Source organism: Lissotriton helveticus, chromosome 2_1, assembly GCF_964261635.1.
Source record: "Lissotriton helveticus chromosome 2_1, aLisHel1.1, whole genome shotgun sequence".
Taxonomy (NCBI): Eukaryota; Metazoa; Chordata; class Amphibia; order Caudata; family Salamandridae; genus Lissotriton; species Lissotriton helveticus.
This window is the reverse complement of record NC_136059.1, coordinates 1,337,498,517-1,337,519,115: the sequence shown is the minus strand read 5'-3', so window position 1 is coordinate 1,337,519,115 and position 20,599 is coordinate 1,337,498,517. Positions and strand designations below refer to the sequence as shown.

Genomic DNA, 20,599 nt, shown 5'->3' with positions numbered 1-20,599 from the left:
CACTAGTCTCATTTGGGAGACTGTGTGCAGGACCTCATAACCCAGCTCTCAGCCCCCCCTTTGGGAAAAACTAGGAAAGTATTCATGTTGCTAAACAGTGTTCACTGGTAACAGCTATTTTTGCCTCTTAATATCACTCTGGCTTTACATGCACAGATTACAGAGTGTTATTTCCACCTTGCAAAGGAGGTCTGAAGAAAGTAGTGCCAAAATAAGTTTCAAAATTGTTTGAGCTAGTAATGTTTCTTTTTGAGCTTGAAAGTGCACACAGTAAAATTCAGCAAATCAGGGTTTGTTCACTATGAGGCAGCATTGCAATTTCCTTTTAAATCACATATTACCAAGAGAGGCTAATTTTGGTTCCTTCCTTCTAGTAGAATGTGCTCTTGGTTAGGGATCTAGCTTTTTGTTTACTGATCACATAATTCTATTTATCAAATCTATCTCACAACGTTAACTTTTATTAGAGACGATCCCAGTACCTGTGGAGTATGGGCCACAAAACAGCTTTCCTTTATGAACTGTGTGAGTTTCCTTTCATGTCTTATGTATTTTAAACCCTACAACCTCGCGACAAGCCCCCAAAAGGATTTGCAGAACGTTTAATATTATTCCTTGAAAACAGCTTGAGGCAATAAGAGCAGGTTTACTTTTAAAAAAATGCCTTATTTAATTTATTTCTGAACACGGACTGCCATTCGAAGATTGTTCATACATGCATCCCACCATTGATTTGATTTATCAGCATAATGTCTTGAGGGGCTGGCAAATGCAATTTTCGCTCTCTGTGTTCCACCACTTATCCCTTACTGAACTCTAATGAACACTAGTATGTCCCAGTGTCCCTGTAGTTGTGACCATTGGTTGATTAATCACTTCTGAATTGGTCTTGTGTAATAAACCACTTGGAATTAGCTGAATGAACAAGGCCATCATTCTGAACAGTTTCATTTGATTCCTGTTAGATATAGAGATGTCTGGCGGGAGTGGGGTGGTGGGGGAGAATTAATTACTGCATTGTGTTGACTGTTAGTTTAGCTGTGTACAGTTTTGGGTCCACATTAGATACCATGAAATTGTGCAGGTTGTGGTAGTCATTAATATATTGGTTTGTCATGGGTGGTGCTATTACAAGTGTTTTTATGAACACTTGAGGCAGGTTGATGCCAAAGGTTAGAACTCTAAATTAGTAAAGGTAAACCTTCATTAAAAACCTTAGGTCTTTGTAATGAGCTGAATGCATTGGCATGTGAAAATACACATTCTTCAAATTAGGGGAAATAACTTCATGAAGTCATCCTCTTGAACCTGTTTACAAAGCCTTAGTCCAGTCTAAGTTTTAGAGTTAAGGTTTGTTTGGGAATTAAGATCCTTAAAGAATAGTTTTTATACGTCGCTGCAGAATGTGTAGTTGGCCTGTCCAGTATCACAGGTCTTTTTATTTTATTAAAGGTAGTATATTTCTGAATTTCATAGAATATCTGAATTTTGCTAAATTTGAAATCCAATTATTCGTCGATAGTGTTTACCATGCTTGATAAAAGTTTAGTATGCAGTCGCCCCACTAGTTTGATGTTGCTTGCTGGAGTTGGACTTTTTGAGGTATCACCTAAAAAATGTTTTCAATGAGTGGGCTGCTGCCATGATCCTGCTTGGTGAAATAAATTGACCCTTCTGAAAAGTTGTTGAATAGGGGCTGCTTGCCTTGGCCACCTCGATCTGAATAGGACCCCTTTTTAAAACAAAAAACAGAGCCCCCATTGCTTTGGCAGCATCACTGGCTCCCCCCCATTTTCTACAGTTAATCATGTCCCTGAGCTTCGAACAACTTTTGTATTAGTTAAAAGGCATACCTGAAACATAAGCCTGTGCCTCTTTAAAGCTTGATATGTGTAACCAAGCATGCAGTCTGCTGAATCCAGTTTGTTGGTGAGCATATTTATTAAGCAGGCCGTTACAATTTGCTATATGCCACTGCGTGGTGGATGTAGTTATGCCATTTTCATCTCCCACCCTAACAACTCTCTCATGATAGTTTTCGCGCGGTGGGCCATGTGTGGTCGTTAGCGGTGCCCTTTTACTGGCTATTGCAACTATGAAACAAATATGCCCAATTCAGTGATTTAATAAAGGACCTTGCATAGAAATCTTTTGTTTTCTTATACTTTGGGCAGCATTGCGGTTGCTGAGGCTGGTTTTCTGAACACTTCTTTCTTCGAATTAAATTATGGCTTGCAACATAGGATTTTAAAGTGAAGGTAATGTTTCTTGTTCAAAAATGTTTTAAAAAGCAGAGATTTAATCCACAGATGGTCCACCGTGTTGTCTATCTCAACCAAATAGACCCGATAGCATTTCCTGCACCTCCCTGGCTTAGGGTTCCGTCGCTCATGCTATTAATCTACACTGCATTTCTGCTGGTTTAACACTAGATTTGACTTACCTCCAGTATTAGTACACTAAATGGGATTGCCCTCTGCCTCTCTGGGTAGCCTCATTTTGGTACTCCACTGCTGGAGTCACGCAAGTGCCTCCAATGGGATTGTCATAAGTTGTTTCTTGGTTGACTGTAAAGTAGTCCACACCTGGTGTTTTACCTAGGCCATCCTGCAACAGGATGGCCTAGGTAAAATGCACGATCGAACCCTTAATAGTTTAGCAGTGCCTCCAACCGATCGCATGATCCAACCCTTGATAGTTTAGCAGTGCCCCCAACCGATCGTCTATGTCGTACCACGGCGGTATGAAACAATGCCTCCAATGACATGGTTCTATGTTACTCCAGGGCAGATGTCACATAGTACCACATTGTTAGTTTAACAGTGCCTCCAATGGGATGAAATGGTTTCACTCATGGGTAGACTCCATATAGCTCTACCTTGGCGGTTTAACAAGTCTCAATGGGATAGTCAAGTACTTCCAATTGTAAAAAAAAAAAAAAAAAATGCCTTGTTTACTCCAATTTTAAAGCATGAACTGTTTAGACAGGTGCCCAAAGGGACTACAGTGAGCACAAAGGGTGGAATCTAGACAGTCCACTTAAAAGCCTAAAAAAACTATTAGCCTGCACTAAAGCATTGTTTTCAAATAGACAAATAAGTATGGCTCTAACATACGCCAGGAAAGAATTTGAGACATATTGTGAGCTTATCAAGAAAATACTGTGGGGCTTCGGGTCTGCTAGCTACTTACTATTGGCTGGCTTTTGTCACTCATTTGCTGCCACCTTATTGGTGTCATATCTTGTCAATCTTGTGTTTGACCCTGTCATAATGCATAGCCTCTTTACGATTTATTTTTGATTGGCTGGTGTCTATGCTTCCACTATTTGCTTTTCAAGCACTACTTTTTTCTTTTTTAATCACTCTCCCTTATCTAATTCTTTATCAGTGTGCTTCTCCCCATCCCCAGCATGCTGGTTCACTCTCTTGCCCTCCCCCATCAGTTGCTTTCTCGCATGAGTGCTTCTACGTTGCTCTTGCCTGTCTTCTGCTCTTCACCCCACTTGTCTGTGCTGCTTACGCCCACCTGAGGCTACCTTCTGTTGCCCGTTGCTTCTTCTCCCCAGCCTAACATCCGTGCGGTTTCCTTCACATCCTCACCTTCCCAGTTTCCCACTATTTATCATTCTCACCTGTGTCCCCAGTGTTGCTACCCAAGCCTACACAGAGAATTTTTTTTTTTTTTAAAGAATGCTTTTTTTTGCCAATCCAACTGGGTTAAGAAAATAAAGGGAAATAAAGTGGTTGTGCCATTTTGCAAGTGTGCACAGATGTGTTTCATGCACCTACAAAATAACGTGACCTGTGGCACCATCGGGGTACGCACCCCAACCGTCTTATTTATCCATAATGCACAGCATCGGAGATGGAATACAGCACTGCTAAACATCACCGACAAAGACAAGGTCTCAAAGATATATAACTATAAAGTATGCCAATACTAATTAAATAGAGGTCTAGAAAGGGATACAGAACCACTGTCAAACAGGTCCCAAGCGCTTTTTCTGTATTAAAAAATAGATCACTTGGGCCTTAGAAAGTCTTGCTTGATCGACATTTTGACACTTCCTTATACGAGAAAGCTCTTGGTGCTCGTTGCATCTGTAGTAAACAGATTTTCCATAAATGTTCGGTTATAGCAGACCACTTTAAAATTAACCTGATGTCATGCTCCAGCATCCACTTGTCTTTTAGGATTTCGCCAATATAAAGCATTAGGTTTCAGCATCCTACTGGATGTCGTTTAGGGAGTAGTACAGGATTTCGACACTGGGTTTTGGAGTATGCTCGAGGCTTCACTGGGCATTCAGTCATTGCTCGAAATATGACAAAACCGTAGCTCCGACATGACTTGTTTTTTCGCACCATTGGAAAGAAATACACCTTAATATACTGAGAAATCAATGCAAGGTTGGACCCTTTTGAAATTGAGGTGTCTTGGTAAAAAGAAGTAATGAAGCCACACGTGGACCTCAACCATAAACGGCATAACTGAAAAGATAAGCACATTTCCTTATCTGGCACATGGGCACACAGATCCACACATTTAAGCCAGAGAAACGATACAATCAACCTTTAATAAAAGATTAAGTGAATGTTAACTTAATTTGTCAATAGGAAATCCTTAAATTCCCCCTTTTGCTGATAATTATTTTAAAACCGCACCCTTTACCTACCTGTAAGACTTAGCACAGTCATTTAGCCCAAAAGCAAAGTTTTCCTCCTGCTTCTAGATGGGACTGAAAAACCGGGCACACAAGCTTGTGACAACCACCAAACCAGGCAATATACCGGAATATGCAGGTATATGACATTCAGTAACAAGTAGCTCTGTATGTCCTCCTAAAAGGGGCAGCTATAAAGGATGCACAAAAGCCATCAAAGGACAGAAAGCCTACACATTATGTCATTGCTCCAGCAAAGATTATATTCCCCTGGAGATACAAGTCTTGAGTAATAAGGTAACTGGTCCTCTGAGTACATGAATAATATAAGCTAACCCTAGGGTTTCTGCACTCTGTTTTCTCAAGGACAAACAAATATGAGAGATTTCTTTGTCGGGAATGCCCTTAACACCCTCAACACTCAAACTTTCTATAATGCAAAAGGAATGGACGGTTTCAAGCTTGACAGCGGAGGATTTAGTATAAAGATCTCAATATTGTTTCATGTAGTTGAGGAATTTAACTGCTACTAACCACAGGCTGGTGGCTCAATGCTGCCAACCACGTGTTGGTGGTCTCTGAGAGCTTTAAGTTGGAGATAGATATGGGGTGATTAGTGCCTTTATAGTGCAATTCCGTGGCACCTGCATTCAAAAGGATTGCATCTGGCATTCACATCAAGCTCGAAGTGATCTAGCACACGTGGACTAAGGAGGGTGATCCAGACCTACACTGGACTGGGCTTCAAAGCATTTGAGTAAACAAAATCCAGTCTATGAAACTTCTCAAGCAGCAATTACCTTTGCAGAAGTATTCGCCTTATTAATCCCTCACAGCAGACAGGCCTGACAGTGTCTTATCTTTAAGGGTGACCGTGTCATGTCACTATGGAGGGGCACTCTTCAAGAACAGTTGACAATGCATATTTTGATCTAGTTATTTTTTTATGTTACCAAATTACTTTAGTCCTAGAAAATATGGATAATACATTAGCAACACATTAAAGGGTTTAGAAATGCCACTTTTAGCAGTTTTTCTTACGAGCCACCAAGATCCTGGAGTCCTATTCACAGACCCAAAAAGTTTGTACCTACCATGGAAAATTACACAGCAAAGAAAAATGAACTTCTAATCAAACTACCATGGAACCTTCCAGATGCATTTCCCAGTGTATCTTGGGAATAAACTAAAAAACTTTTGGAATTGAAGAGCTTGAGACAAAACAGTAGAAAAAGGTTAAAGGAAAAAAACTGAAGTAAACAAAAAAAGATAGCAGGAAAAACATGAGCAGTTTATCATTGAAATGCCACAAAGATGCTCGGACATCAGGCTGTAGTAGCAGATGTACAACGTTCTAGGTGCTTTCTACCTCAGAGTTTGGAAGCCTTACAAAAGCGAAGCTCTGGTAAAATACTAAGGCTTAACACGTTTTCTACGGTTATACCAGCCTAGGAATGAATGCATGCTGAAGAAAGAATCCAGCTGAATCACTATCAAATTGCCTTATATCATACTACCACAAGTAACCAAAAAGCATTATACACAACAAAAGAGCTCAAACAAGACAACCACATTGCAGTAAACAGACTTTTCTATAATTTAAACTTACAACTCGTTTGTCTCTGTATCTTGCATCGTGCTGTACTGGATGGTGCGCAGAATAAGGTGGGTGAGCCTGAGGTGGTGGTGCATGATGCGGATAGTATGGATGATGTTGTGGCTGTTCCATTCCAGGATATGGAGGCTTAAAGAAAAATAATATACTATATATATACACAAATTGAAGGTTGATAGACTTCTCTTTGTTAAGCGAAGTATTCTGCAATTTCTTTTCCGAAATTGCAGATTTTCAATCTATAATAGTTTCAACAAGAACTATTATGGACAGAAAAGGATGTGAATAAGAACAAAATAAGACACTCCTATTAATTCTTTCTCTCTACAAAGGTCCACTAAATGAGGGCCCAAATTCAGATATGCTAAGTGTGCATTAGTAACCAGAAGGATTAGTTACTTACCTGTAAACCTAGTTCTCTTCCAGGGGTATCCTCATCATAGTCATAAGCACTAAAATATTCCCGCCCATGCGCGGGACCCCGGAAACACAATTATATATGTGCCCCACATATATATATATATATCTATATATATATCTATATATATATCTATATATATATCTATATATCTATATATCTATATATATATATATATGAAAATAAGCAAATGCAGCCTCATACACATCAGAGCTGAACAATGCTGCAAGGAATTCCCAAAAAAGGGGGGTGGTGATGGACAGAGCATCTGAATCAAACAGAACACTTCTACCCAGTCAAAAGATCAGGGCTTGATCCATCACCGTTTTTTAGCTCACTGCACCATCCCAGTTCAGAACCTGGCTACATGCAAATTAGTCTGTCCCTGGCCCAGTGCATTAAACTAATATGAATTCCCCCTTTGTTTATTAAAATATAGCTTTGTTAGTATTTATCGGAGATCTTACACTTGTTAAGAAAGTTAGTAACATTTAAAGATGGGTAGACAGCCTTTAGCTGAAAAATAACTCTTTTTAAGGTACATCATGTATGGGTATTTAGTGTTTAGATACGATAGTGTTCATGATTTGGACCCAAACACTGTGTAGATTAGATTCACTCTGTCCTGACAACTTGCCCATTGATCTTTACGGTCTCCAAGATGGCAAGAAACAGGTCTACCTTTTAAACTCCTGGGTTACCAGGGATCATTTCCTTCAATCTACACCCAGGACCCTACACCTGCACTTCACAGATGACATTGGGACAAAAAATATCTTACAAAGAGCCCCAGAACCCCCCTGAGAGTGCCCATTGGGCATTGCAGCACCAGCCCGACAAGGAGCAAGCCCAATGATTAAGCATAAGACCCATTAGAGTGTCGGAGGGCCCTAGTTCCAAAAAGGAACCATCCTCCCACTTTTGGTTCCCATATATCTGAACTCATATCTCCCCTCTTACAAACTGCACACAGTTTCTTGTTACTATAAAGAAATTACACCAGAACTGAAGTGTAATACGTTATTACAGTTGAGTTCTAACGTCAGTACATGCTACCAACAGCCGAGGGGAAAGACAGGTCAGACTAAGGAGCATAATTAAAGCAGCTTTTTAAAGAACGAAAATGAAATTTTGCTTTTCTTTTTTCTGCTTTTTCTAACTGTATATTGAGAAGAAAAGATATCCATGCTAAAATGATTTTTTCTTCCACTCCCTGGGTAATTATAGGAAAGGTAGAATCTTTCTGCATGTTTCTAATGCGCTTTTTTTTGGTTTAAATCACTAACTTGTATTAAACTACTTCTATTATCTTTTTGCAACAAATAGCTAACAATTTTTTAGATGTGCTTAATTTTGCACTAGAGATTCTATTTGTATTCTTCATGTTTGCAAACATTCTCACTCTTCCTTTGAAAGAGCTACATACCAAGGATTTAAGTGTTTTGTTGGAAAGGTGATGGTATGACCATGTATTATAAGAATTAAGTACCTCTCACATACAGGATATGGGAAGTCAACTTGTTACTCCAGTGGTCTTCAAAACTTTTTGAAGCCGGGACCCTCCCCATCAAAATATTTTAGGCATAATGACCCCCTCTTGAAAAAAAATTCTAGATCCTAGTATTTCTGATCATTGATCACCATAAATGTTCTCCAGAGAAACGGTCAATCTGTGGTTACACCTCATAAGTACCAGTTTAACACCCAAATATAGCAATAAGCAACAAAAAGGTAACCGGTACAGCTTTACAAAGGCCTTCTACAGAGCGGCAACCAACACCTGTTGCTGCTTTTTAGTAAATCATTTTTTTGTTAAAATTAGCAGATTAAGCGGCAGATGATGGATTGTGTGGCAAATGCGGCAAATCTATAATTATGCTAAAATCGCTGTGGCCCCACAATCACATAATTCCAGTGGACCGTGGTATAATAGCTGTAATGCATGGGCTGCAACTTTATTGCATGGCATATATACTATATTTCATGGGATGAGAATAGCTTGGCATTTACAGCTGCATGAAACTGGAGGTAGCTGTACATCATTCATAATAATTAAAACATACGTACGTTTTTTAGGTCTCCCACCGTTAGGTAGCTACATATATAATATTGAGCTGCTTTAGTGAATAATAAATACATGCACTATAATAAATTATGAAACCTCCATGCAAAAGTCTGTGTGAAACCAAAGAGCCACATAATTAAATTGTGGTTGGTGCAGTGGAGAATAGTGACTTGTGTATCTTTAGTGCTATGAAGAAACTGCCTGTAACAGAAAGCACTGTGAATATGTAAGTCTTTATTTTGTACTTGCATTACACACAGTATAAGCTTCCAAAATATAGGGGCTTATTTATAAGCCCATTGCGCTGCCGGTGTGTCATTTTTTATTATGCTATGGTTGCACAAAGTGCAGACTCATATCTATGAGGCCACGCCCAGTCACTGTGCGTGGCTTTTCAAGGCCTCCTAGATATGGTGTAAAGCAACGCAGCACAAGGTTGATGCGTTGCCTTACACTGTGTAAGGGGGGGTTTCCATGGGTTTTGACACATTCCTAGATTTACAACGAATCTGTAAACCTGAGGATGTGTCACAACTGAACACTGCCCCATGGGATGCGTAAGAAGTAGAAGTATCTATTTCTCCTCAATTGTTTTCAAAAGCCTCCATGGGTTGTTTATGTACAGGAAGGCTTGCCTTCTTGCAAAAAAATAATCCTACCAATAATGCAGACACCCTTGCACCATGGTGCAAGGGTGTCTGCGTTGCCCATAGATTTTAATAGTATTCAGACCCCATGTAAGGCAAGTTTTTTTACATAACTGTCGCTTCAACACATTCTCAGGGATAGTAAGCACTATGTACATACGACAATCACTTAATCTCCCCGTGCCCAATAATAAAAAAATTAGGAATGTGTCCTCATCTAATGCAATTGGTGCTATGTAAATTGCTCTGATACCCGATTCGGGTCAAGTTCGTGCTATATAATACTCTGTAAAATAAAGTATTAAAAGCAAGCACTTCACAACTCAGTTAACTCTGTGCACTACCACTCAAAATTGTGAAGTGTTTTGATCAATTGAATGCAACTGCACTCTCCTGAGAAATCAAAGCCAGGCAGACATCTGAACACACCTTTCTGACAGTGTGCTGCTGGCCTGAAAGAAATGCAAATGTTCACAACAAGTTAATCTGCAAATCCTTTACATTTGCAGATTAACTCATTGCACACATTTGCATTTATTTCACAGGCCAGCAACAAACTGGTAGAAAGGTGTCTTTAGCAGACTATGAATCACCAGCACAGGAGATTCCTGGAATTAACCGTCTGGGATGTTTTCTTTTATCAAATGAAGAGCGGGACCCCCCCCCCCCCCCCCATGCCTCCACTGCCCCCCGGGGGTGCGCCCCAGATTGAAGACCACTGCTCTACATGGTCATGGAACTCTTCAGTAACTAGCAATATCCCTATAATGTACGACGGGGGGACCTAATCATAGGCATACATACATGTGTATGTCTAAGTGTAAAACGAATAGTTTTCTTACCTGTCGGTGTAGTTTTGCAGCTTGAAGATCTTTCTGGATTCACTATGCTGTGCATTATTCCGCGGTCTTGTGGTTGGGTCCGGATTCGTAGTCTTTTCTTTGTTTTTTTTTTCTTAGCCCAAGTGGGCGTCGGCGTCACACCCCCTTGGGTGTATTTCCGGTGACGTCGGCATGCTTCCTGCGGAAGCTCCCACTCTTGGGCGCCATCTTCGGGTTCTTTTTTTCCGTGTTTCTTTCGTTTCCGCAGTAATGGCAATGTTCTATTTAGTTGGTATTTTACCGCTTTGTACTTTAAAAGTCCTTTCTTTAGTTAACCACCTCTTCTCTCTCCAGCCTCATCTTTCTGGCGGAGGTGGGTGGGTTCGCTAGTGAATCCAGAAAGATCTTCAAGCTGCAAAACTACACCGACAGGTAAGAAAACTATTAGTTTTGCAGCGTGAATCTTTCTGGATTCACTATGCTGTGCATAGATTTTGTAGCGGTTTCTCATCTCTGTGGCGGCTGGGTGGAAGATGAGCGTTGGGTGTTGAATATGTGCTGTAGCACCTTCTGTCCAACTTGAGCTTCCTTGTTCATTTGTATGTCCACACAGTAGTGCTTCGTGAACGTGTGCACCGAAGCCCATGTTGCCGCCAGGCATATGTCCTCTATGGGTGTGTTAGCCAGGAAGGCTATTGTAGCGCCCTTCTTCCTGGTGGAGTGGGCACGCGTCCCCTCTGCCAGTTCTTGTCCTGCCCGCTTGTGGCAGAGTTGAATTGTCTGTGCGATCCATCGTGCAATGGTCTTTTTGGTTACAGCTTTCCCCATGAAGCTGTTTGCGAATGACACAAAAAACTGTTTCGTTTTCCTGTGTCCCTTTGTCCTTTCAATGTAGTGCATGACTGCCCTTCTGGCGTCCAGGGTGTGCAGAGCTCGCTCTGCGCTGGTTGTTGGTTTTTGGAAAAAACTCGGTATCTGTATAGACTGGTTCATGTGAAATTTGGATACCACCTTCGGCATGAAGTGTGGGTCAGTCCTCATCACAATCCTATCATTGTGTATTTGTATGTAGGGTTCTTGTAGCGTCAGCGCTTGAAGCTCGCTTACTCTGCGTAAGGACGTTATTGCAACCAGGAAGGCTGTTTTCATAGTTAGCATCTTTAGGGAGGCCCTGTGAAGTGGTTCAAAGGGCTCTTTCATGAGTTCCGTTAGGACTGTGTTCAAGTTCCATGCAGGTGGCGGCACCCGCTTGGGTGGTGCGATCCTTTTTGCTCCTTCTAGGAATCTCTTCACCACCTGTGATGTGAAGAAGCTCCTGCACGTTTCTCCCCTTGTGTAGGCGACTATCGCTGCCAAGTGGACTCTTAAAGAGGATGAGCTAAGGTTCTTCTCCAGCAAGTGCGTCAGGTACCTTAGCACTGTGGAGTCCCTCTTCATTTTATTGTGGAGTCTTTCCTGTCTGCACCATATTGTGAATCTTTTCCATTTCGCAACGTAACACTTCCGAGTGCTGGGCCTTCGTGCCTCCCGAAGTACCCTCAGGGTGCTTTCTGGTAGTCTCAAATGTGCGAACTCTATGTCCTCAGGAGCCACGCTACTAGGCTCATGCTCTCTGGCTCTGGATGTAGTACCTCTCCGTTCTGCATGGAGAGTAGGTCTTTCCTCCTGCTGAATCTGTGGGGTGCACTCTGTGTCATCTCCATGATCTGCGAGTACCATGTCTGCCTCGCCCACTGTGGTGCGACCAGTATCAGTGTCATGTTGCTCGCTCTGCACTTGCTCAGCACTCTGTGTATCAGTGGTATCGGGGGAAAGGCGTAAGCAAATGTCCTTGACCAATCTATCCATAGGGCATTCCCCAGTGTCCCCTTCTCGGGCTGCCTGGATGCGAAGTTTTGGCATTTTGCATTCTGGCGTGTGGCAAACAGGTCCACCGATGGTGTCCCCCACCTGTCGAACAGGTACCTTGTCTCCTGAGCATTGAGCTACCACTCGTGGGATGCCGATGTCTGCCTGCTGAGCCAGTCGGCTTGTATGTTGTCCTTCCCTGGTAGGTGTATGGCTAGCAGGTCTATCTTGAGAGGGATGGCCCATCTCCATATCTCCTGCGCCAGCGTTGAAAGCGGGGCTGACTGTGTGCCCCCCTGCTTGTTGATGTAGAACATTGCAGTGGTGTTGTCTGTTTGTATCAACACCTTGTGTTTGTACAGTCTTGTTTGAAAGGCTTTCAGTGCAAGGAAGATTGTCTTCAGTTCTAGGTAATCGATGTGCTTCGCCGCATCTGTTGGCGTCCACAGTCCCCTCACCTTGAGCTCCTCCATGTGAGCGCCCCATCCCTTCAGGGATGCGTCTGTGGTGATGGTCACTGTTGGCGTTGGGGGCGTTAGAGGCTTTCCCCTTGTTATGTTCTCCATGGTCCACCATGCCATCTCCTTCTGCACTGCGTGCGTTACAACCACTAGATCCTCCCAACCGCCTGTAGCTTGTGACCATTGCTCCTGTAGCCATTCTTGAATGGGTCTCATGTGGAGTCGTACATTTGGTACCAGGTGGATGCATGATGCCATCATGCCCATGATCTTGCTCGCAGTCCTCACTGTCCGAGCTTGTCCCTTCCGGTAGAGGCGAGTTTCCTTCACCAGCGCCCTCGCCCTCTTCTCGCTGGGGAACACCTTGCCCTGTAAGGTGTTGATCTGTGCTCCCAGGAAGATCTTGACCTGTTCCGGCTCCATTGATGATTTCTTCCAATGGATGGAGAACCCCAGGCTTATGAGCGTGCTCGTCACTGTATGTGCGTGCTGCTTGCATTTCTGGTATGAGTTTCCTTTCACCAGCCAGTCGTCCAGGTAAGGGTATACGTGTATTCCTTGCCTTCGTAGGTGCGCTGCGACTGCCGCAAGGCACTTTGTGAAGACCCTTGGTGCTGATTTTAGTCCGAAGGCCAGTGTCGTGAACTGGTAGTGGCTTTCTCCAATGGTGAACCTGAGCATGTGTTTGTGCTTTCTGTTCATTGGAATGTGCAGGTAGGCGTCTTTGAGGTCTATTGTGACCATGAAGTCCCAGGTCTGCAATTGGGGGAGCACCTCTTGCAGGGAGGTCATTTTGAATTTTTGCGTTCTTATGAATTTGTTCAGGAACCGTAAGTCCAGAATGGGTCTCATTGTCTCGTCTACCTTTGGTACCAGGAAGTACGTAGAGTATATTCCTGTGTTTCTTTCCTTGAAGGGTACCCTTTCTATGGCCTGCTTCCGCAGGAGTTCCTTTGCCTCCTCCTGAAGACACTGCAGCTGCTTGCTTGCTAGTGTTTTCCTTTTTGGTTTTCTGCTTGTTGGCCTCCCCTCCAACTCTATGCAGTATCCGAATTGGATAATGTTGAGGATCCATTTGTCGGATGTGATTTCTCTCCACTCTCGGAGGTAAAATCTTAATCTTCCTCCCACTGGTGTCATGTGGTCGTAGGTGTCTAGTTTGTCTTGACCCATCTGTACGTGCTGCCCCCTGGGATCTTCTTTGTGGGCGGGCACACGGAGTTTTTTTTAAGTCACTTAGAGGTGGGCTGCTGCCCCCCTCTTCTATTTTGTCCCCGTCCATTTCTCCCTCGAAAGGACTGGCCTCTTTGTTGGTACTGCCAGGACTGCTTCTGTTGACCATGCTGAGCCTGCGAGTCTGCCTGGTGCGTTTGCTGGAAAGCCTGGTGTGATGTACCTAGCTGGTTTCCGCCTCTCCCGCCGGGCCTCCGTGACGGGGTGCCCCTCTTGTTCCCTCTGAACTGCAATGCTCCCATGGATCTTGCAGTTTCGTTATCTTTTTTCAGTTGACTGAGCGTTTCATCAACTGTTGTTCCGAAAAGCGTGTTGCCGTTGAACGGTGTGTTCATGATGCTGTGTTGCACCTCCGGTTTGAAACCTGAGATCCTGAGCCAGGCGTGCCTCCTTTCCGTGACGCCCATCATCATGAGCCTGCTGGCGGTGTCTGCCCCATCCAGGGCCGTCTTAAGGCAAGAATTTGCCGCGTTTTTCCCCTCTTCAACCAGCTTTTCGGCCTTCTGCCTGGCATCCTGGGGCAGGTCCTTCACCAACTACCCCAGCCCCTCCATGATCTGGTACATGTGCCTGTTTATCAGGGTGTTGGAATTAGCCATGCGCCAGTGGGTCGCGGCATTCCGTTCGATCCTTCTGCCCACCAGATCCATCCTTTTGCTCTCCTTATCCGGTGGCGGGCCCGAGGTAGTGGGTACGTTAGCCCTCCTCCTTGCTGTGGCCGTGATAATGGAGTCTGCGGAGACCTTGCCCTGAATGTAGGCCGGGTCCTTTGTGGAATGCTTGTACTTCTTCTCAGTTCTGGGAGTTACTGCCTTGCATGTTGCGGGCTCCCTGAATGCTTCCTTCCCCTGAGCCAAGACGCTTTCGAGCATTGGAAGGAACTGGCTCCTCGTTTGTGTTGGGAGCAATGTTTCTAGAAGGAAGTCTGCTTTCTGCTTCTCTTCGTCGAGCTTGAGCTTGAAAGCTGCTGCGGCAGATTGTATCACCGAGTTGTAGGCCCCGATGTCGTCCGGCGGCGAGGGCCTCGAGGGGTAAGTGTCGACCACCTCCTCCGGGCTGTCGCTGTCAACATCTATGTAATCTACCTCCTGTAGGTCAGAGGGTGCCGACTCTGTGTCCGTCCTGCTTTCCTCTTCCTCCCCATAGTTGTAACTATCGTAGGGATTCTCGTACTCCTCATGGTCGTCGATCACCTCGACGTCCTGGTCTTGTTCCTCGGCGACTTCGGCGATCTCCTCCTCCTCCTCGACCGCCTCCACCACTGGTGGCTTGGTCTTGTGAGGGATCGTGAAGGCTTTCATCTTTGCATCGAAATCTTTCTTCCGCTGCATGATTTTCTCCATTTCAGCCTCGAGGCGCCTTCTCTTCTTCTCCATCTCGGCCGCGTGTTCCGCGTCGGATGGGTCGGCCGTTCTTTTCGGCGGATGGCTCGTCGCCGTACCTTTTGGTGTCCAAGTTTTCGACGTCGAACCGGATTTTGGGTCTCTGGTCGTCGTCGTCAGTTTTGGGTCTTTCTCCCTCGGCGTCGATCGATCCTTTTCGGGGACGATTTTCGACGTTTTCTGCTGATCAGCAGCTCTCCTTCTCGGAGGATCCGCTGGGCCTTGGAGTAGTCGCGGACGCCGCCTTTTTTGGCGTCGGCGCTTTCGGGGTCTTGCCCTCGATTTTTCTAGACTCAGAGTCTCTCGGGTTCTTGGGGGCCGAAGAGTCTCCTACCTTGTCAGAAGTCTTCGTGTAATCGGTCTCTACGACCGTGTAGCTGTCGTCTTCGGCGGCAGCGTTGTCTTCTTCCTCGGAGGACATCCCCAGCTCGTAGAGGGACGGAGTCGGGGCCTTCCCCTGCAGGGTGGCGTGTGCTACCCTCTGCCTCTCTCTCACACGAAGGGTCTTCGGGGCGAAGGCGGAGCAGGCGTTGCAGTCCCCACTTTCGTAGTTCACCGGTAGGCAAAGGTTGCATACCGGGTGCTGGTCCTTCTGCGCGTACTTGTGGTGGCAGTTACGGCAGAACTTGAACGGCGTGTTGTCCATCATCGAGCGTCCAGGGCCTTTCTGGTCGCGTGTTCGTAGACGGTCGATGATCTCGATGAAAAACGCCTTTTCCTTGACGACTTTGCGTCGATGAAGTCCCCTGGAGTCTTCAGATGACTTCTCCTCGTCTTTTCTGTATTTTCTTTCTTCTTTCTCCAAAAATGTCTGGAGCCCAAACGGGAACGATCCAGACCCGACCGCGGAAAAAAAGAATCTGAAGATGGCGCCCAAGAGTGGGAGCTTCCGCAGGAAGCATGCCGTCGTCCCCGGAAATACACCCAAGGGGGTGTGACGCCGACGCCCACCTGGGCTAAGAAAAAAAAAAAAAAGAAAAGACTACGAATCCGGACCCAACCACAAGACCGCGGAATAATGCACAGCATAGTGAATCCAGAAAGATTCACGCTGCAAAACTTTGGTTACAAAGCCACTGAAATTTGCCAGTGAGCAAACCAACCATGAAACCCCACAATGTACTGCTCAGAGGCACACATCAATTGTGGAAGACTAGTAAACCTGAAGCCCACGCTGATGGCATGAATGCGGTATTGGAGCAGACATCTGTTAACACCTTATGTATCACGAGTGCAGGTCGCTGCCCTCATCCAAGCCAACTCTTACGTTTTGTTGGCCTCAACCCTTTGGAGCTACAGGTCTGACACTTGTCATCAACCCCAGTATTGACGCCAAGGGTAGTTTCGATATGGCTTTGTAATCAATTCTAGGAGGAACACAATTTCAACCTGAAAAATACTGCTAATTAACACAAACACTGTAGACTCAAAATCCTCTGATGCAGAAGTGAAATTATTCAGGATTATAATACGCACCATTCCTTGCCATGGTGGAGGTGGGCCCATGTTCTGAAATTCCCTCACATAATCATTGTAAGACTAAAATGTAAACAGATGAAGTTCAGTACAATATAAGAGCAACAAAATTAAAACAATGCACAATTGAAATTTGGAACCTATGTCTTACCCCATTCAGGAACACATCTCGTCGGACTCCAGTAAATCGTCTGCAGAGAATAAGAAATGTTAATTAAAAGTGTGCAACTGTCACTAGAATCCTAGCTGTAATGAATTTTAATTTAATTTGGACTTCTGTCCACCACCACCATGCAAGCCAAATGATCTTAAGTAAGAAACTGTAGACCTTAATTTTACTTTGCCTCATTCTGACACTTCACATTTAGGGAGCTACACTCTGTCTGAGAATTCAAGGCACATCAAATCCCTTTCTATGCTGAGCTCTGAGACTACTGACAGAAGAAACATCACTACATAACTTGTTAATAAAAATTCCTTCAATTCTCTGTGAGGCACTTTGAGCCTTTTCAGATTGCTTTAAAATCAAAACAGTATTTACAATAGCACTGAAGTGCTGAAATAGTCCCATTTGCTTTTGTTCATCACATTGCAGAGCTGAATTATCGATCTTGACAAAAAAGTATGACAGAGCTCATAGTAGACCTGCTACAGCTCCCCAAATAAGGAAACTCAAAATTTCTAAGCCTGCATAACTTCACTTAAGCAGAGACCTCCAACCACAACTGTATTTCTTGGGCTCTGACACCGGATTTCCAAATTAAGTATTGAGATGTGTTTCCCACCTATTTTTGGACTCAGATGCATGAGAACTTTGAGGAGAGACTTGATTTGTGCAACATTCAGACCCCCCAGGATATCGCGATTTGCCGCGAAATCGGCACTTTTAAAAAAATGCCGCGATTTTTACAAAAATGCCCGCGAAATCGGCATTTTTGTAGAAATCGCTGCATTTTTCGCTATATCCTGGGGGTCTGCTTTATCCAAAGACATGCACCGGTTGCCCCACACCTGTAGATGATCTACAGACACTGGGGTCAGAGGGTTAAAGCAGCTCGGCTGCAGCTGGCAGTGTGAAGGTCTAGGCTCTGTCATTCAGAGCTGCCCGGGACTGCGCTCGTTCGCACCTCTTCCTGGCCCACAAGAATGACAATGGGAGCCCTCACCTTGCACATCAACAGGAGGGATGGGGGGGTGGGTTGTTGTCACAGAGGATGGAGCAGGGATCGGACAGAGCAGTTCTCCTTCGAGTGTAATGTGAAAGGGTTTGCAGTGACAGGAATAGGAACTTCGAGTCTTAGGCCTGTGAGAAGGCTCATTTACTGACCTGGCAAATTGTTTTTAAACACAGTCAACAAGTCAATTTGGGAAAGAAACGGAGAACAATTTAAATTGAAAACAAAAGACACGCTACCTTAAATCTGTTAATATATTTTTTTTTAACTCGAATCTTGCATTGCTGAGAGATTATCTGCAGCATGCACACCTGGAACTGTCTATGTGCTTGCACCTCTACTCTAATGTGAATTGTATTAGCAAAATGTCTGACCTTGCTTTAAAGATGTTGCACTAAGTGCTCCATCCATGTACGATTTTTAGCATTGGATCGTAGCAAGCTTCTCCTTAAAGCTGAAGTTTAGTGCAAAAACGCTGGGCTCTGCATGAGCATACTATGAAATCATGGTTTTATTCTATAGATTAAAGAATTAGCAGAGTATCAATTTTCCGATTTAAAAAAAGGACTACAGGCCATAGAAGGCAAACAAGCAATGGCACCTTTCAGTACTCCAGGATATGGGGTGAATGGATGAATGAAAGATTGAATAAATGGATAATGAGAGAGGATGGATGGATTGATGAGAGGAGAAGGATGGAGAGAAAATTTAAATAGCTGGATGTATGGGTGGAAGGGTAGCTGGATGATGGATGAGGGGAAAGATGGATGAGGGGAAGGATGATGAATGAGGAGATGGATGGATGGATGGAGGGGAAGGATGGATGGATGAGGGGAAGGATGGATGGATGGAGGGGAAGGATGGATGGATGGAGGGGAAGGATGGATGGATGAGGAGAAGGATGGATGGATGGATGGGTGAGGGGAAGGATGGATGATGGATGAAAGGAAGGATGGATGAGGGGAAGGATGGATGGATGAAGGGAAGGATGGATGAGAGGAAGGATGGATGGATGAGGGGATGGATAGAGGGGAAGGATGGATGGATGGGTGGGTGAAAGGATGGATGGATGATGAGGGGAAGGGTGGATGGATGGATGATGAGGGAATGGATGGATGATGAGGGGGTGGGTGAAAGGATGGATGGATGATGAGGGGAAGGATGGATGGATGGATGAAGAGTGGGTGGGTAGATGGATGGATGGATGATGAGGGCAAAGGATGGATGGATGATGAGGGAAAAGGATGGATGGGTGATGAGGGGAAGGATGGATGATGAGGGGAAGGACAGATGGATGGATGGATGGACGGATGATGGGTGGGTGAAAGGATGGATGGAAGGAAGGATGGCTAAGTGAAAGGGTCGATGGAGAGAGAAAGGGAGGATGGATGACTAAAATAGTGGATGGGTGGAAGGATTAGTAAGTGAAAGGATGGCTGGATTGGTGAAAGGGTAAATGGCTGAATGGATGAGTGAATGGATGGATGGGATGAAGAGTGGATGGATAAGTGTACAGATGGATAGGGTGAAAGGGTGGATGGATAATGGAGATGAGTGAAAGGATGGATGAGGGGATGGATGAAGGGATGGATGAAAGAAATGATAGATGGAAGGATACATGATGGATAGGTTTGCAAACGGTTGAATATGTTTGGAAATGGCTGGGCTTACTTATATACTATTGCGCGACCTCTGATGTGTCTGTAAAACGTACCTATTGTCCTGAATTTTGAGCTCCTGTCCTGAATTTGTGTCCTGAATTTTGACCCTTTGTCCTGAATTTTTACACTCACCGTCCTGAATTTGCACCAATGCCAGTTGGTCACCCTATTCGCTGGCTTGGAGACGGAGCGCCGTGCAGAGATGTCTGTTCCTCAAGATAAACAGACAGAACCACTCAGCCGAGAGAGCTAAGGCGCACACGGGACGGGGTATCTGCAGAGGCGCGCTGGACAAGGGATGAAGTCTGAGGGTTGAGCTCACCTATTGCAGACCATTTCCCCCTGGGAGTGAGCCATGGGAAAAATCCTAGAGGCGAGAAATTTAACACGGGCGTCAAGTGGCCCCATGTCATGGGTGTCAACTCCAACCAGTCCCCGCTTTTAAATCGGAGACGATTTGCAGGCTGACATTTTGCAACGAAACTACAAGTACCAACATGCAGTTCGCTACTGTGTAACAAGTGACCACTTGGCGGTTTTGACTGCTCTTTCTCTAGTGGTTAGGTCTGTCGAACGGGCATCCGGTGGGATATCAGGTTGTGTTCAAAATACACTGTACTATTTAACGTGCTTACTAATAAAAGGGGCGATAGGTATAGCCATCATTAGTGCAGCAGGTACAGTGGCACCCAGCTCTAAGGCTATTGCAAGACACAAACTGACCTGCAATGGTACGCCTCTTCTGGCGCAGGGCTTTGCAACGTGACGCATCTGGGAGATGAAGTCACAAAAGTGACGCAACGGCGGCGTAAAAGCAGCGCAAGGGGCTTGTAAATCTGCCCCAAAGTGTCTACATTGTAAAGAAACCAAATATACATAGCTTCATGTTGTTAAATAACTAAAAAAACTAAGATATCTGTGTTTGTTGTAGGAAAAATGGCCACATAAAATGCCGCAAAATTGCCGCTAAATTTCCATATTTGTGCCGCTAAATTTCCATTTTTGTGCCGCTAAATTTGCTATTCCATGCCGCTATATCCTGAGGGGTCTGAACATTGCACAGGTCAACAATATCTCTCGGACCAAGTGTCATCTGAAATTCATAGCATAATCATCATATGACTGTAGACA

The 20,599-nt window shown here is 44.5% G+C and overlaps 1 protein-coding gene across 7 annotated transcripts in view; it reads right to left on the bottom strand.

The window, feature by feature from the left end:
• YTHDC1 (YTH N6-methyladenosine RNA binding protein C1) overlaps positions 1 to 20,599 on the bottom strand; it is a 162,618-nt gene that overhangs the window by 41,972 nt on the left and 100,047 nt on the right. For all 7 annotated transcript variants that reach the window (XM_078676260.1, XM_078676262.1, XM_078676263.1 and 4 more), the window contains 3 exons: positions 16,784 to 16,823; positions 16,633 to 16,695; positions 6,276 to 6,410 (listed from right to left, as the gene is read on the bottom strand). In XM_078676260.1, coding sequence (XP_078532386.1) covers positions 6,276 to 6,410; positions 16,633 to 16,695; positions 16,784 to 16,823 — 238 coding nt within the window. The remainder of the gene's footprint in view (positions 1 to 6,275; positions 6,411 to 16,632; positions 16,696 to 16,783; positions 16,824 to 20,599) is intronic.